The 16,639-nt window shown below is 43.6% G+C and overlaps 1 protein-coding gene across 1 annotated transcript in view; it reads right to left on the reverse strand.

Moving 5' to 3' along the window:
- UTP20 (UTP20 small subunit processome component) overlaps positions 1-15,260 on the reverse strand; it is a 63,531-nt gene extending 48,271 nt beyond the window's left edge. Inside the window, exons 1-14 of the mRNA XM_074902660.1 lie at positions 15,131-15,260; positions 14,394-14,474; positions 13,512-13,578; positions 13,183-13,315; positions 12,498-12,686; positions 10,939-11,020; positions 9,722-9,859; positions 9,182-9,337; positions 7,162-7,308; positions 6,508-6,642; positions 4,986-5,063; positions 4,164-4,342; positions 2,547-2,702; positions 1,937-2,025 (exon numbers count right to left, since the gene is read on the reverse strand). Of these exons, the coding sequence (XP_074758761.1) occupies positions 1,937-2,025; positions 2,547-2,702; positions 4,164-4,342; positions 4,986-5,063; positions 6,508-6,642; positions 7,162-7,308; positions 9,182-9,337; positions 9,722-9,859; positions 10,939-11,020; positions 12,498-12,686; positions 13,183-13,315; positions 13,512-13,578; positions 14,394-14,474; positions 15,131-15,175 (1,675 nt within the window). The 5' untranslated portion in view covers positions 15,176-15,260. The remainder of the gene's footprint in view (positions 1-1,936; positions 2,026-2,546; positions 2,703-4,163; positions 4,343-4,985; positions 5,064-6,507; positions 6,643-7,161; positions 7,309-9,181; positions 9,338-9,721; positions 9,860-10,938; positions 11,021-12,497; positions 12,687-13,182; positions 13,316-13,511; positions 13,579-14,393; positions 14,475-15,130) is intronic.
- Between the last annotated feature and the right edge of the window lie 1,379 nt (positions 15,261-16,639).

The following is a 16,639-nucleotide window of genomic DNA, read 5'->3' on the forward strand; positions in this document are numbered from 1 at the left end:
TGAGTATTTGTTAGTAAATGGAAGGTGGGTTTGCTGAATTTTGTTACAGCACTTGCATCTCCTCCCTAAACCTCTCAGCCTCCTTTAGGGATGAAGGGTTTCCAAGAAGCACAAGAGACAAGAAAGGGGAAGGGCAATTCCTTTCCCCTGACACTCCTAAAGTTAGCAAGCAGGTTGTTTAAAGAAAACCCAAAACAAAACAATTCCCCTCTCCTTCATCTCTTCCCAAACAAGAGACACTTTCCCAAGAAACACTGTTCCTAAACCAGGCAAAGTGAATAAAGTTTTAGAAGTATATCATTTTCTTACACACTACCAGCTGCCAGGGAAAAGAAGGGGAAAAATTAATTTCTCATTTATTCCTTTGAAAGTGTCCCTCTGTTCCAAACTGCTTAATTCCCCAGGTGTGTGCCAAATCCTGCTCACCATTAACATCCATAAGTACCTCCTCAAAGAGAGGAGAAGAAACAGCAAGTAATGGCAGGATGAAGCTTTCTGCATCTACAGGTTCCCAAACTGTAATCTCCATACCATTTGGTAGTAGTATGTCTATGCTGGACAATGATAGCACCTCCCACCTCACTATAGGCACACCTATATTATCAATACGGTAAGCAATTCCATGCAGGCAGTTACTCCTGAGGAGCTGCCAGGGGTAACTTGCTGTTGCTGTCCCAGTTCGCAAGCCAGCTTCCCTGCACTCCACAGCAACTGTCAAGGAACACCCAGTTCGGGGACTTGCACTTTGCCTTAGGCCTCAGAAGCCAGGCAGGTCAAATAGGGAACACAGGGCTGGGGAGTGCCTTCCACAGGCAGTGAGAGGAGACTAGAGTCCTAGCAGAAGGTGAAGGAATTGTAGAGATAATGGAGCTGGAAAGAACGGAGGATGAAGAAAGTGCCCAGGAACCCTACTTTGGGGTGAAGAAAATAAAGCAAAGAAATGTAGAACAGGACAATAGGAGGCAGGAGCGTAGGACTGAGGTTGCATTTGTTTTCTTTTCTCTTGTGGGCAAAGGAAGAAATAGCAATGTGCTTCCTGCACAAACAAAGAGCTGGTGCAGAGCTACTACTGCCACCCAAGAGGAGACCCACCCAGAAAAAAAAGTTCGGATATTCCTTTAGAAAAAGTACATTGCCACTAACAAAATTACAACCACGTGCAAACCCTGCCAACAAGATAGAAGAAAGGGCTAAATCAAAAAGGACCATGCTTGACAAAGACCAGAGAAGTAACAAAGCCAATTGACAGATGCATTTAGGAATGTTAATAAAGAGATTATAAAGGGAAAAGGCCAGACTCTAGACAAGTCCTTTCAAACCAAGGAACGATGAACACTGAACCTGGGGCATTCCAATACTTGCTTATACTTTGGCACAATGCCAAATACTTGCAGTCCCCCTGAGTAACAACTGTCCTGCTCAATGTGAGCTCAGTTAAAACATCTTTCCTTTGGTCAGAAAGGGAAGACAACCAGCAACCACCCATGCCTGGAGGAAAGATGCAGCATTTTAGAACTGGTGCTGTCACCTAGGTCAGAGATGGTAGTATCCCAAAATTTGCACTGTAGGTTTAGAACAATCTAATTGGAGCTTCTGAGTCAATAGCCTCTCCTTCACATGACTGCTTCAGTCTGGATCTGGTTTAGATTGATTTCCATCCTCTTTTTTTCCCCCCCACTTTCTTCTTTTCCTCCCAACTATCTCTGTCCTCCACTTTGCAGAACATATGCTGGCCCATTATTAAGAATTGGGTTGGGGGGGCGGGGGGCAGGTGTCCTCCCAAGCTTTGCTTTTCTAGTTTCACTTGAGCTGGTCAATAGATTTGGATACAATGCTACTGCTATTCATTTTCATGCTTTGTGTTATCAGAAAAAATGCTTTATATATTTTTATATATCAACAAAAAGCAAATAAACAGGAAACAACTGTAACAGACCTTTGCAGAGGCTTCCTTTGTCAATGGCTGTGAAGAGAGAGTCTATAAAACTTGTCACATGGGGCAGAATGTTTTCTTTGTCCATTGGTCTGTCAAAAATAAATGGGAAGACTCATCTCTCTTACACTGACACCTACACATATATGAAAGTTTTCTTTCACATCTGTCTTTTATTAAATTACAGATAGCTCACCCCAAGTTTGAAACCAGCAGCAAAACATTTTTGCTATTTCCAATTCACAATTTAAGTTGCAGCATTCACTGCACCTTCTTTCCAACTATTCCTTCCACACAAGATCATAACTATTGAAAAAGAACACTGCATAGAGAGGACAGTGCTTAAAACACAAACTGAAATGTGTCAAGAACATTTCTATGTACTAGAGTACTACATTTAGGGAGCAGGCGACCAAGAAACTGATACTCTATTCCTGACTTTACTATTGACTCATGGTATTTCCACACAGCATTTTTTTGCCTTCTAACCCCGGTTTCCCCAAACTAGGTTTAGTAATTATTGTCCTTCCCTTAGTAAAATGATTTCTGATAGATCGTGAACTAGAGAGTATTACAGAAATACATGACGATAGTACGTTAGAATAACCCTTACCTAATATGCGGCAGTACAACCAAGGCAACCCAATGCTGTGAAAGGTCAGTGATGTCTTCCTTCTCTGGTAAATGGATTAAAGACAGTATATGATCCAACACAGGTACTTCTGCCTTTCCTGCTTGTCTTTTACTTGCTTGCTGCCTTGTATTAGAGCTAAAAATAGAAGTAAACTTTTTAGTAACCCACTACTGCATATTAGAGATTGTCCCACTTCCTCCCATGATGTTCAAAATTATGTTTGCTACTCCTAGCAAAAAGGACTTGAACAACCCAAGGGATTTTTTAATTTTTAATGTCCTCCACAGCACAAAGTATCATCTAGACATGCTGAGGAGCACAAAACATGTCCCACAAGAAACGTCAGGTCTTTATTTCAAGTTCACATATTTCTAGAAGGAAAGACACTAGTTTTCGGCTGGACACCCTCACAATCAGGACATATAGCCTCTAGGAGCCCCTGAGAGTAATCTCTGTGATTACTGCTAATAAACTAATGATAACGTTGACAGAGATAGACTAATGGATGACAGAAAACAACCAGTGAGGTAGAAGTTTGGGAACTTAAAAGGAATCACAAGCTGAGCCCAAACCAACAAGCTTATGTGCAGGCAGAAAGGGCTGACACCACACTGGAACATGTGAACCCAAGTACTCCACACCCCATGGTCAGCAATCTTTCCATTCCATCCAGTGCTTGCAAGACCACAGTCACAGAAGGCTGCATAGGCTCCACCCTTCAAGAAATACAGAAGCTAACAAAAAGACAGCATCAAGAAACATTAGAGGTTTAAGAAATGAAATTTATTAAATAAACCTCAAGAAACTCGGTTTGCTGGTCCAGAGAAAGAAGATTTCAGATGTTTCTGATGATCAAAGCGTAATACCTCCAACTCTACTAAATAAAAATAGGAAAAACCCAGAGTGGGTTGCTTTTAGGAAATATAAAACCTTACATAAAAGGCAACACAAATCACCATTCTGCAGGTGAAAGGTTTGAATTATCTGAGCTACAGTGATAGTTATCAGTAGATTAGCACCGGTTTTGACAGTGGTTAACCCAAATCTTTCCAAAGAGCTTCCAGGGGAAAGCAACCACTTCACTGCAACAAAGCTAGCTTTGCAACTAGAAGCCCTCAAACTGTGCCAGCACAGTGCTGTATCTGAATTAATTACATGTCCTTTGGTACCCAGCTGTGATTTACCGTAAGACTACAGTACTGCTGCCAAGAAAGCTCCTGGACAAGACGTATGCAGACAGGGAAGAAAGATGGGGCACAGACAGGAAGATAGTAATGATGAGAACATGGACTGCAGCACTCACAACAAAGCTTAACTGCCCAAGGATGCAGCATGCATCTTGGTGTAACAAATCCCCATCACGCACCTACTGCAACAGTCGCTAGTTTTTCTGTATCAGTGATAACCTTTCCAGAGCAGCATCTCTTCTCAAATAATCTCACAAAGAAAAGTGTCATCCTACCGTATCACTTGGTTTGCAAATCTGCCAGCAATGTCTGTCAAATTAGTGGGGAGCAACTTTTTTGTAGCTCTGCACTGCCTTCAGGCCTGCAGCTGTGCAGACACATCTAATGTTTGCTAAATGAGAATTCTCACCTGACAGATGATTCAGTGAAAATGAGAGGATACTTTTCAAATGCCATTGAACCAATGGTAGGAGGCTCTGCTTTCACCAGAATGAGTTTGGCCAGAATTGCCATTGCCTCACCCTTTGTGAGGGCATCTGTGCCAGAGAAGAAGTGTTCAATGTACTCTAGAAAGCACGGAAGAAAATGCTGAAGGGAAACAAAAAAGAAATCAAGGATTAGTAAGCCTCTTGAATCATGATCAAATTCATAAAAACTATGACACCAGCCAAAGAGGAATCCAAACACTCAGAAATGAGCCAGCAAAGCACCAAACTTAACAGTTCTGGTAAGACAGCACACAGACATCCTCTTATCCCAGAAAGGACAGTGATTTAGTGTAAAAACTCAGTTGGCTCCAAATCTAGTCTCATGAGGACATTCCAGATCCCTACCTTTACTTTCACCTCTCATTCCATTTAATTAGTTGACTCCCTCCAGATCACCAGTTCCAGGCCTGACCTGTCTTCCTTATTCTTCATTTCCACTTACCTTGTCCAGAACTCTTTCTCTTCATCCCACCCATAACAAGCCCATCCCTTTAATTCCCAACAGACAAGCTTCTTTTTGCGAGCAGATACTTGTCACCTTCCCTAACCCTGAGCACACTACCAAACTTTAACACAATGGCATAACCTCTTTCATTTTACCAGATCATGCCAGAAATTTAAATAAACATCATGTGAATACACAAAAACGCTTCAGCATACATGGCAGGTAAACACGCTATGGATTTCTGAGTTGTTGCCTTTGTTTACAAAAATAAACAAAATGCACAAAAGCTTCCACCTACCCTCTCAAATTGCTTCATTGTGAACATCGCTTCAGAGAAGTCCAAAAGAAAGCGTCGTTCAAATCCACTTGCAAATACCTGCAAGATGCAAATGAAAGGAACATGTTAACAAGAGACATTTCATAGCCAACTCTTCTTCTACCCATGGGACATTTTGTCTGGTTTATGAATCAACCATGCTCTGAGACACTCAGCCTGGCCCTCTCTTCATGGCTAGCAGGGCTTGTTAGTTCAAACATACAAAGCAATACTGTTTCCAGTGACAGTTCGGGCACAGGAAAGCACAGTTCTTTTTAACAAACCCTGCCAGCACAACCCTTTTTAACAAACCCTGATGGATCCAAGCTGACCATGTGCAAAGACAGCTTAAATATCTCTTTAGTGTATGTGGGAAACATAAGCTGAAAGTTCTAGGACTGCAGCATAGACACACCAACTGTAAGGAAGAAGCTTAGGCCCAAAAGATATTTCAACGCGACATTTCTCCTGTGTAGCAGCCTGCAGAAAGTTTACCACCTCACAGGCAGAGCTAAACTCTGTGCTTCTGAAGGACCACAGATAGGTCCACTAGTCCTCTGAGATACGTAGGATCAATGCTCCTCAATGCTAAGATGTGCAACACAGAAATACACACCCAGATGCCCCCTTCCCAGACCCTTCAGAAGACAAGGACAGCTTTAAGCCTCTTACCAGTTTAACAGAAGCCCACACAAATATCCTCAAATGTTTGAAGGACCACATCTTCTAAGCAAAACTGGACTCATGCCAGAGGCAAAGCCAATCTTACCACAACACACGCCAACACTGAAGACCATATAAAATCTGTCCTTTTTTAAACAATTGCAACAGCTTCATTTTCCCACTGTAAATCACAACATCTTTGCTTTCAAATATTTTTTTACATGTGCAGTACAACTATGCTCCACACTGCAAATTACAAAATTATAATGTTCTGTAACAGGAAAACTGAAGAATCAAACTCCACAGTAGCATCTCCTACTAATCTTTGCAACACTGCACTTGATAGGAATATATGCAGCTAATCCTGCCAATGCTTCAGGAGCAGTGATAGTACTGAAATATGCCTACCCCTGTACTTTCTAAATCAAACTGCACTTGCCTGAACCTTCTTCACAAGGCTAAGCCATGCTCACTAAATGCTTGGCAGCTTAGGGAAAAATGTACTTTTTTCACTAAGTCCAACTCTCACTGATCTGCTTTATAATCTAAGGCAGATACATGTCCCTTCTCTACAGATGCTGTAGGTGTCTGAATCAGAGCCTGCAGAGATGTCTGCCACAGTGGCACTGCCACACTGACAGTCTTTGTAAGACTGTTAAGGAGTCCCAAGACCTCAGCAGGCATTATTTAAGGCACTGGGCAGGTTCTCCCTTATCTGTACAAGAAGGCTAAAGGGAACCTTATAGTATATTTCCCAGCCTGAAGTGGAATGTCCTGAAATCAACCTGCTCTAGGGAACCTGAACTCTGGTATTTCTGTTGTAAGCAGCAATTCTTGTTACCTTCTCAATAGCTTCTTTGGCTAAAGAATCAGGCAAGAAAACATTCTCAGCCAGCAGGAATGCAGAAATGGTGTTCAGCAGGGTCTTGCAGCAAGTTGATGAGAGATCTGGTGTCTGTAACATTTTTATTAAAATCTGAAATCAAAGAGAGAGAACCGATATTCACCTATGAAGATAGTGAGTGTCTGGTGACCTGGACAGTCCGTGGAGCAGGAGAGCATGCTGTTCTAAGCTTCAGCCCACAGAAATGAGTCCTAAAAATCCTGTTAAAAGTTTGAAGGCACTAAACCCAAATCTGAACCCAACAGAGTCAAACATATGTGAATCTGGTAGAACCACTCTACCATTGATAAGGGTGTCTACATTTCCTCCACAGTGGCAGGAACTGCAGCTCGGCATGGTCTCTAGAAGCAGCAGCCTGCCTTTCCCCTTGCCCATTTAAAGGAGGACTACACTAGCATTACAGTACAGAGGTAAATCCTCATAGGATCAGAGAGGTAGCAATATTCACAATAAACAACTCTGTTCACTCAACTCAAATCCCAGGCCCACTGATGAATCAGATACGTGCACGAGCACTTCAGCTGACCAGACCTCTTCCATATTCAACTGATACTTCTCCGGCAAATCAGCCAAAGTGATGATCTGACCTACCTGACAGACATCTTCAGGCATTGGGACTTTGGATCCATTTGCATGTTCTACTAGGATCAGATATGCTTGCAGAATCCTTTCCATCTGCTCCGAAGCCTTACAGCTGTTGGCCTTAGTTATTTTCCTCTGCAAGTCTAAGAGTGACTCCTGTTCAAATAAAAAAGGAATCATATCATAGAATGGTCGGGTTGGAAAGGACCTTAAAGATCATCTAGTTTCAACTCCCCTGCCATGGGCAGGGACACCTTCCACTAGACCAGGTTGTTGCTCAAAGCCTTGTCCAACCTGGCCTTGAACACTTCCAGGGAGGGGGCAGCCACAACTTCTCTGGGCAACCTGTTACAGTGCCTCACCACCCTCACAGTGAGTTTGAAACCACACCTCAGTGTTTGAAACCATTACTCCCTGATAAAGAGTCCCTCCCCATCTTGCCTATCGGTCCCCTTTAGGTACTGGAAGACTGCTATAAGGTCTCCCCAGAGCCTTCTCTTCTCTAGGCTGAACAACCCCAATTCTCTCAGCTTGTCCTCATAAGGGAGTTGCTCCAGCCCCCTGATCATCTTCGTGGTCTCCTCTGGACCCACCGGAGCATGTCTATGTCCTTCTTAGTTTTGGGGGCTCCAGAGCTGAATGCAGTTATTTATTCCAAGTAAAGCAAAACGTTTTAGAGAAATGATCAGACCCTGTTTCACCTACTGCTATTTGAAAGGCATTCTAAAGAATTAACATCTTATCTACACAACAAACTGTTGTTGATTCACTTGTTCGTGTTCAACAAACTAAACCATGCACAAACACTGTGTGATGCCCATTATGTAAAAATACAAATCCTGGATTCCTTGGACAGAAACAAATTCCTCCCAAAATTAAGGTCTCCTGAAAAGCCAATATATGACATACAAAATAGGAAAGAGGAAGAGAAAGAAATTACCCTAGACCCACAATGGTATGGAAGCACCTAGCTCCCACTGGAATTATCAGAACTTAAGTACTTTTTCACTTTATGCATCATTATGTTAATGTGGATGCTGAGAGGTTACTCATATCATCTATATTATATAGATAATGGAGCTGTTCTGAATTATGCCTATTACTGTCCCTGTCTGTCCAGAGAATATAAACTTCCATCCTTGATCCTATAAATTGAACCCAATGTAGAGAGCCGTCACAGACTATGTGAATAGTTCCTTCTGAGCAAGATACACCCATGCACCCACTGGTTCCTAGGGTAAAAACCCAAGCCTCATTAAAAATAAAGGGAATTACGTCCCCAATTTCCAAGATTTCATCACAGCTGCAGATGTAGAGTGACTCAGCTCCCAGGGATACAAAACATCCAGTGGCAAACCACTGTGTAGCTAATGACAGTTAGGCAATAACTGCTGTCATACTGGGTGAGGTAGAAGGAACAGGATAGGATTTTCTCAGGAACTATTGATAGTCACAGGGAGGAAATTCCAAGAAGGAACAAATAGGACTTAGCCATGCTCCCTCAAACCTCAGAGTGTAATGCCCAAGCAGGAACATGGGAACACCCAGACTGAAAACATTATTATTTTCAGTACTTGGCTCTGGGGCTTAAACTTGGCTCTTCAGGCTCAGCCCAGGTCTTTGCTGTAAAGAGAGTTGCAAAAAAAGCTTCCCCTTTGCTGTCACTAAGCCATTTTGGAACTGCCAATATGCCTATTTCAGCAATACAAAGCCAGCCCGAGCACTCCCACTCCAGCAAGAGGCCTGTGATGTCTGTCTCTGCAAAGGCACATCCTACAAAACCCCCTTGCCCAGACATGGGACTGAGCTCCAAGTCTCTCACACAGCAGTTCCCTTCTCACTCACAGCACAGCCACGACGGTCACTCTGAGCTTCCAAAAGAAGGGTGGGATTTTTTTCATACACATGACACAATGTTCCCAAAAGCAGAAGAACAACAATTTTGGTCCAACAAGACACAAATACTTTTCCTGATAAATGCACAGGGGTTTTTTCAGTCTCCGATGAATAAAAAAAATAATCACTGTACCTCCAGGCACTTGAAGACAATGTCAAAATGTTCCTTATGGATATGGAGCACAGCTGATCTAATCATATGTTCAAAGGCTTCTCCTACAGTTACCCACGGTAGCTCAATTTCTTCTTCAGTAATAGGCCCCAGCTTTAACAGAATTAACTTCATAGCCTGCACAGGAAAATAGCACATCATGTCCTTATGCTTAGAAAATAAATCCAGCAATCCTAAAATTAGTGCAATATACTGCTGAAATATTCCAGTGATCTCAATTCTTTCTAGAATGACTACAGGGGTAAAAAAAAAGACTATCACTTAAAATCTAAAATATCAGCAACCAGTACTATTGTAATATATAGGAATAACTAAAAACAACCTTCCCATATCAAATAATATTATTAGAAAGTGCCTTTCAGATCTCATCAGGTAATGAACAGCATGCTTATCAGCAAAGATCCACTGAGGTGGACAAGACAACACTCAGTGGTTTCACTGAGTGCTGACTATGGCTCCATTACAGGAACATTTAAATCAGCAATCTTCTCTTGTCTTTACCGTCTCTGCGCAGGAGTGGAACATGTTTCGAACACCCTTGCACATTTCAAAAAGTAGCTGTCCTACACCTTCCGCCTTCTCGGGGTGCTCCCCCAGGTCATGGAGCATTAAATTGAAGATTGCATTTTTATCAGAAACCTACAAAACATAAGCAGAAAAAAAAGTTATCTTCTATTCAGAGCTGCCAGATGGATAAAGGCAATAAAATGGCTCCACAGCACCATGTTACTCTCCTAGTCCTGCCTTCCCACAACAGTTCAAACTCACTATTTCTGCAACTACACAAGGAAATTGAAAGGACAAAAATGATCAGCTATTCAATCACTACAGCCCTCCTGCCCCAAGATGTACACAGATCTACTGAGGTCACTACAGCTGAAATACATGGTTTTGAATATTCTTATGATTTTAAACATGTGCATAAATGCACCATTAAACTGGTCCCAACTGACATACAAATGTTGCTGCACTGGTGCGGAAAGAGATGTGTATCAGCTAACACAGAATCCAGTCATTCAAAATTATAACCATACTTGGGAATACTGCAATGACTTCTGGCCCAAGATTTTAAACCCCTCCATTTCTGAGGATCTGACTTGAAGTTCAGCAATTCCTGAAATCAACCACTCAAACAAGTGTGCTTTATTAAGGTCTCTCAGCTTAGGACAAAAATAATACTCAGATTTGCCAGCCAGACTCAGGAATCCTAGCTTTTGTATACTTTGACTAAATAAAACCCAACAACTACCACTCCCTTTTCCTTACTCCATTCAAGGCTGCTGTCTGATCCTGAGTGATCTGCCTGAGAATGCTATATACTGTGATTTGCAGGACTGCAAAAAGGTTGTCACAAGAGTTTCAGTTCTACAAAGGCCTTAAAACATCAGTGAAAAATTCAGTGAGCAAATGTGCCTTTACAAACTAAAGACTTCCTTCTGCAAGACTACCTTACCATTTCTAGTCATTTTAGATAAACCAACCACAGACATTTGATTTAACTGCTCTTAAAACAGAGAGTGCTAAGGTCTCCATTTGCCACTGCCAATACAAAGCGCATGACATTCTCAGGAAAATATTCACTTAAAATGGCAAATCAGGACATGCCGAATGCCAGTTCAGGCCTTGTTAACCCTTCTTCGGAGAAAACTTAATATTACACATTGAATCCAAGAGCCACCACAGAATAGAGATAGCTTCAAAGTACAAACATCTCTTACCTTTCTCATCAGAAAGACAAAACTTTCAGCAGCAAAGTTTCTGATGTGAAGTTTGGAGTGAGCCAACAGGGTGCTATACAGGCTACAAAGACACAAAATAATTCACGGTCTTAAAGGCAATGCAAGAATTGCCAGCAACTGGTTTTAAAACTTAGGTTTTCGTTTACTTTGCCACTTTTTACAGACACTAAGAATCTGTCCTCCTAGAGAGGGCAAATACCTTCCTCAGCTCAGTGGGTTCCTTCCCACTCTCCCTGGATAAAGAACAGAATTTTGCAAAGAAGGTCAAATGACAATGCCAGGCAATTTAAGCTGCATTCAGAAGTACCTCCAAAATCTCTAGATCTTCACAGATTCAACTGCAGCACCAAGATCTTCAATATATACACTCAGCAGCAGTAAGTGAAACCAAAGTTGATTTGATAAGCCAGATTGGTATTTCATCCGAGCCAACAGACTCTCCTGTGCACTTAGATGGGTGATAAATATTTGCAGTCCTCTAGTAAGCATCAGTAACAGCTGCAGGTGGCTCAGCACAAGTTCAGTGCAGAGCAAGTGGTGCCTCAGATTCCCAGCCAAGCAGCTGTTTTTTTCAACATGCTCAAAAACTTTTGCTGGATTGTGGAGGAAATCTGTAACCCCTCTTTTCCTCCATCTGTTGCAAACTGAAATTAGGAAGAAGCAACATGGACCCACTGGCTAGGACAAAAACAAATGCCCTGCAACCACAGCAATATAAGATTGAACAAGCAGTCCTACTGAGCCAGGCCACAGGTCCATCCAGCCCAGTATTTAGTATACAGCAGCAGCCAGAAACAGATGCCTAGGAAAAGTTTAAAAACAGGGAAAGCATACACAAAATCAGCCTTCAACCACCTGCAGCTCAGTGACTCCCCAAGCCAGAAGTGGTTCCTATGCATTTATTAACTCCCTCCAACTTGGCCAGTTTCCCTTTGAACCTATGGCAACCTTCCATGTCCACAGCACCCTGCAGTAAGGAGTTTCAAAGCATACTGAACTGTGCATTCCTTATCTGCGCTCTCACTAAATGGACAGGAAGAAGGGAAAAACATACAGCGGAAAATACTGGGAAAGGAACAATGAAAGACTCAAAGGAATCCATTCAATGTCATAGTCTAGGTGTCTGCAACTGGGAAAGACGAAAATGATACGACTCAGGTACTTGACAGATACTCAAGAGACCTGTGTTGAATTTAGACTTGGTCACAGGTTTCCAAAATGACTCTGACAATCCCCTGTCTTTCTGCGCTTTGTTTACCCAGCTGAGGTGGATGCTTCCTCTCCTATCCGCACAGGAGAAAAGGGGACCAAAGGCCCAAATCTGCAGCCCAACCCACATCCCTCCTCCAATACAGTGGCCCACGAAAGTCCGTAGGATCTCAAAGAAGATGCATACGATAACAAGGCTCAGTCTCTCAGAAAGCAGGGAAAGCATGCTAACAAATATACTGAAGCATTAAGCCATATATCCATGTGGCATTTACATTTCTATAGCATCTAATAACTGCTGATCGACAGACATTAAACACAGATCTTACCTGTATATCTTGTGTATGTCCTTCACCATCAATCTCCACAAGTATTTGTAGAGATAGGAAAGAGAAGTAAAAGCCCATTCCAGCAGCTCTGTGTCCTGTGTATCCAGCAACTTGGTGATGGCCAGGAAAAAGTCGTGAAAATGAGGATAGAAATCAGCCTGAAGATCTCGAGCCAGCTGCACCACGAGACTGTGTTTCAGAAGAATACATCAGTGTTAGTGCATTTCAAAAACAAACCAATAAAAACCCAGTCAAACATTGCATAATCCAGCAAATCTTTGGAAAGAATTATAGCATCACCTTTACTTCTCACTTTTATTTAAATATCAGCTATCAGGCAACAGTGGATGGCAAGCATCTTAAGATTTAAAAGCAAAAAAAAGAATCAAGCAGATAACAGTAAACAAGACATAAATTACTAACATCAAACAAAGCACATCAGTATTCTGTCTGACATTCAGTAAGCACTCAGGCTAATTTGCTTGCCTTGTCATAGGTGGTTTTTTGGGGGGTTTTTTGAAGACTTAGAACCATAAAACTCTATCAGGGAAATACGACCACTTTGGGCATCTCACTGCTGTATTTTTCTTAGATACAATAATGAAAAGTAACACTCACAACAGAACTCATGTTTGCTTGTAATACCATCAAGACTTCTGGATACGTTTAGTCAGCATGTACTTACTCTAATAGGGCTTGATAAGCAAGACTGCCTTCGACTTGCAAATGTGTCTTCAAGCTCTGCACAATGGCACTCTGGTAATAGACCAGCTGGTTGAAGGACTGGCATTTGTTGGCCACTTCATTGTAGAATTGGACTGTTCAAAGCACAAAAAAGAAACCCTGAAAACTAGTCCAGTTGCTGGTAAACACGCAGGTTATTAACAAATAATAGCTCTCCAGAGCCCAGACTAAAAACCAGTAAATGGAAAATCTCCCACTGGGCTCTGGATGCAGAAGAAATGCATTTTTACAGTTTAAGGAAAGCAAGAAACATGAATAAGAATGACACACCAAAATGCTGAGTGAGGTTCAGTTCCCTCCATTTCCGTAGTCCTTCGAAAAAGTAGGTGTCAACCTCCTGTCAAAGCAAAGATAAAATAATAGCTACCAATCCTAATGAATGTAGCCTGCAAAGATGAGAGGTTCAAATGAAGAAAACTACCAAGTGCCTTAAATATTTTAAGAATATTTCAAGAAATCTTGATGACTTCATTTCAAAAGGTGCTATGGAATTTCCCTGAAAATAAAGACTTTTCTTTCTATATTCAAAACATATTTGAAAACATTTTCTGCTGACAGGACTTGTTTATATAACTGCTTTTTAGACCTCTGTTCGCTGGCCTTGAAAATCTAAGACACTGAGCTGTAGCCCAGCCAGCGCAAATGCTTTGGGATTTCTTTTAGCACCCTCACAGCTACTGAGTGGGAAGTTCAGAAGAAGGATCCAGCAGCCAGGAGGTAATAACCTGCAAAGCACTATAATGATTTGCAGGACACATCTAAATGACCCTTCTTTATGATCTGTAAAGACACATGCTCATGCTTTATACACACTGTGAGTTTTGCAACTACTCAGCACCTGTAAATCTTTGCAGGTCCAGACCTAGGACTGCTGATTGCCACAGCAGCATCTTCCATGCTCAGAAACACCCACTGGCCCACCAGCCACATGGAAACCATCAGGGTGGCACTGCCAAAGAGCCTCTATGGCAATACTGCGAATCAGGTCAAAAGGTAAAGGGGAACAAAGCATGAAATGAGGCTCCAGGAAAGGGAGCTCTGGAAGGAACTTCTTTCCAATTTCCTCCCGAACAAATTTCTTAAGTAAATCTTTCATGGAGTTTATCTAGATGTAATGTGTTTACAGAAAGTGACCTCAATTGCTGTTCTCACCTCAGCGTAGCTTCCAGTTCTGTCAATCCGATGAATAATATCGATATTAACATTGCTTAAGCGCTCCGAAAAGGTAAGAAACTGTAAAACAAAAGGATGTACATGCTTCTTGCTCAATTCTGAGAATGACCCTTCGAAGTCCCTCTCAATAGCATGCACACTGCAAACAGAAACCCTGCTTCTAAAGACAGGCTACCAGACAGTAACTGTCAATCTGTAAACAGTCCTACCGGAATTTAAAGGGGAATAAAATAAATGCTTCAAATGTCCACGGACAGGACTTACCCTCTCCCCTCTCGCTCTTCACAACTGAGGCTTGCAGTCCACGCCACAGAAAAAAATCTACACGGATTTCAACAACCTGCCCAGCTCTTGCCTTTTCTGAAACAACTCCTAGATTAATACGCCCACTAGATATTATACTTTTATTAAATTACGTCATTTTTCGCCCGAAGGCTGCGGTGTGCCTGCTGGGTGACGCGGACGGTGACCCGGCTCTCGGCGGCGTCGCGAAGCGCCGGGGGAAGGGGCAGAAGCCGCACCTGTGCGCGGGTGTCCCGGCCACGACCCCCTGGCCGCGCTGAGGGGCGGCTCCCGGCGGCCCGGCCACACCGCCCGCCCTCACCCCTCCCGCCCCGGCACGGCTCCGCGACCCGCGCACTACCACCAAACTAACACCGAAGACCAAAACCTAAAGACGCAGCCGCAGAGACCCGGGCAAGAGGGCGGACGCTCACCCGGTGCGTGTTCCCCGACTTGTGGGCTGAGGACTTGCTCTTCATGGCGGCGGGGGGCGGCCCGGGCCCTACGGCGCAGCCCCACACCGACGGCGACACGTGCGGCCCTAGGCGCAGGGCGCCGCCATGCCGGCCGCAGGCTGCCGGGAGGAGGAGGCGGGCTCGCCGGCGGAAGGGGCGGCCCCTGCGGAGCGGGGCCCCAGGCAGGCTTTGGGGAAGGGTGGCGTCGGCCCCTGCCGCGGCTCACCCTGGCGGTGAGCGGCGCTTCCGTGAGGGCTCCGGGCGGAGCAGCCCACCTCCGCGCTCTGGGGTAGCGCGGGTGGCGGGAACAGCAATCGGTACCAGGGAGAAAACGTTATGTGGGAGACAGAGAACGTGGGCTGGGGAGACGGCAGGTGAATAGAAGCGGGATGACGCTTTGGTGTGGGCAGGTGCCGTACGAGCAGCCCAGAACCACACGAACATTTGGGGATGCAGGTCACAAGGCTTGGGACTTTGTCCCTCCTAGTCTGCTTGTCCTGCCTTCTACAGGCAGCTCGGGGCCACTTTCAACCAGGCTTGCAGGTGATTCAGACAGCAAGACACGAGGGTGGATTTGAGCACCGCTGAAGTTCACTATTAGGAGCACGTAGGGACCCACAATTTTGAACAGACCTAACAGGTTAAACACTGCCGGGTGTATCTGGAAAAGCTGCCCACAGGCAGGCAATAAGTATTAACATGATAGCCATCTGGAGAGGCAGGGGAGCGTGCTGGCTCCAGCACCTGTGAAGTCAGAGAACCACAGAGACGGCTGTTAGCTTTAGAGCTTGCTCTTCTGCCGCTGGAATAGAAAGGACTTGCGGCATTTGCATTAAGTGGGAAGAGAATGCCTAATTTAGGCACTTGAGTTCAAAAAGATTGGCTTAAGTGTTTTCAAGCCCAAATATCTCTATGAGAAAGTACAGCTAAAAGCATGTGGAGAGGTCTAGATCTGCAAAAGAGCTTAGGCACCAATATAGAGCTGTTTAAGAGCACAAATACCTCTCCAGTTATGGTTAGTAAATGCACCTGTCTCCTACATATTGTGGAATTAAGAAATACAGTCCACAAGATCTTTTTTACATTATGAATACTATCTTATAGAGTTGTGGAACTTCCTGAGATGCACATGCTCCAAAATTGTCCAAGGGAATGAGCGAAATCTTAACACTCATGGAAAGCAATGGCGAGAAGAGCCAAGGTGTGCTCAGCCTGTTCCAGGAGTCACGGGCAAAAATAAAAGACATTAGAGGAAGTTTTTGAAAAGTTACAAATCCTGCTTCATGTTTATCAACTAGAAACTGCTCAGAAGAGTGAGACAGTCTAGACCTGCAGCTGCTGATGTTCATAAGAGCTTCTGCCCACAAGATCTACCAGTGGACTGCTTTTCAGCCAGCACTGAATACAGGACTTGTTGATACATCTGCATGAGCCTCAGGGTAGTAACTCAGGTATCGATATCAGTGTGGCCATGGCAGAAGGTCTAGC

The sequence above is a fragment of the Athene noctua genome, chromosome 3 (assembly GCF_965140245.1).
Source record: "Athene noctua chromosome 3, bAthNoc1.hap1.1, whole genome shotgun sequence".
Classification (NCBI taxonomy): domain Eukaryota; kingdom Metazoa; phylum Chordata; class Aves; order Strigiformes; family Strigidae; genus Athene; species Athene noctua.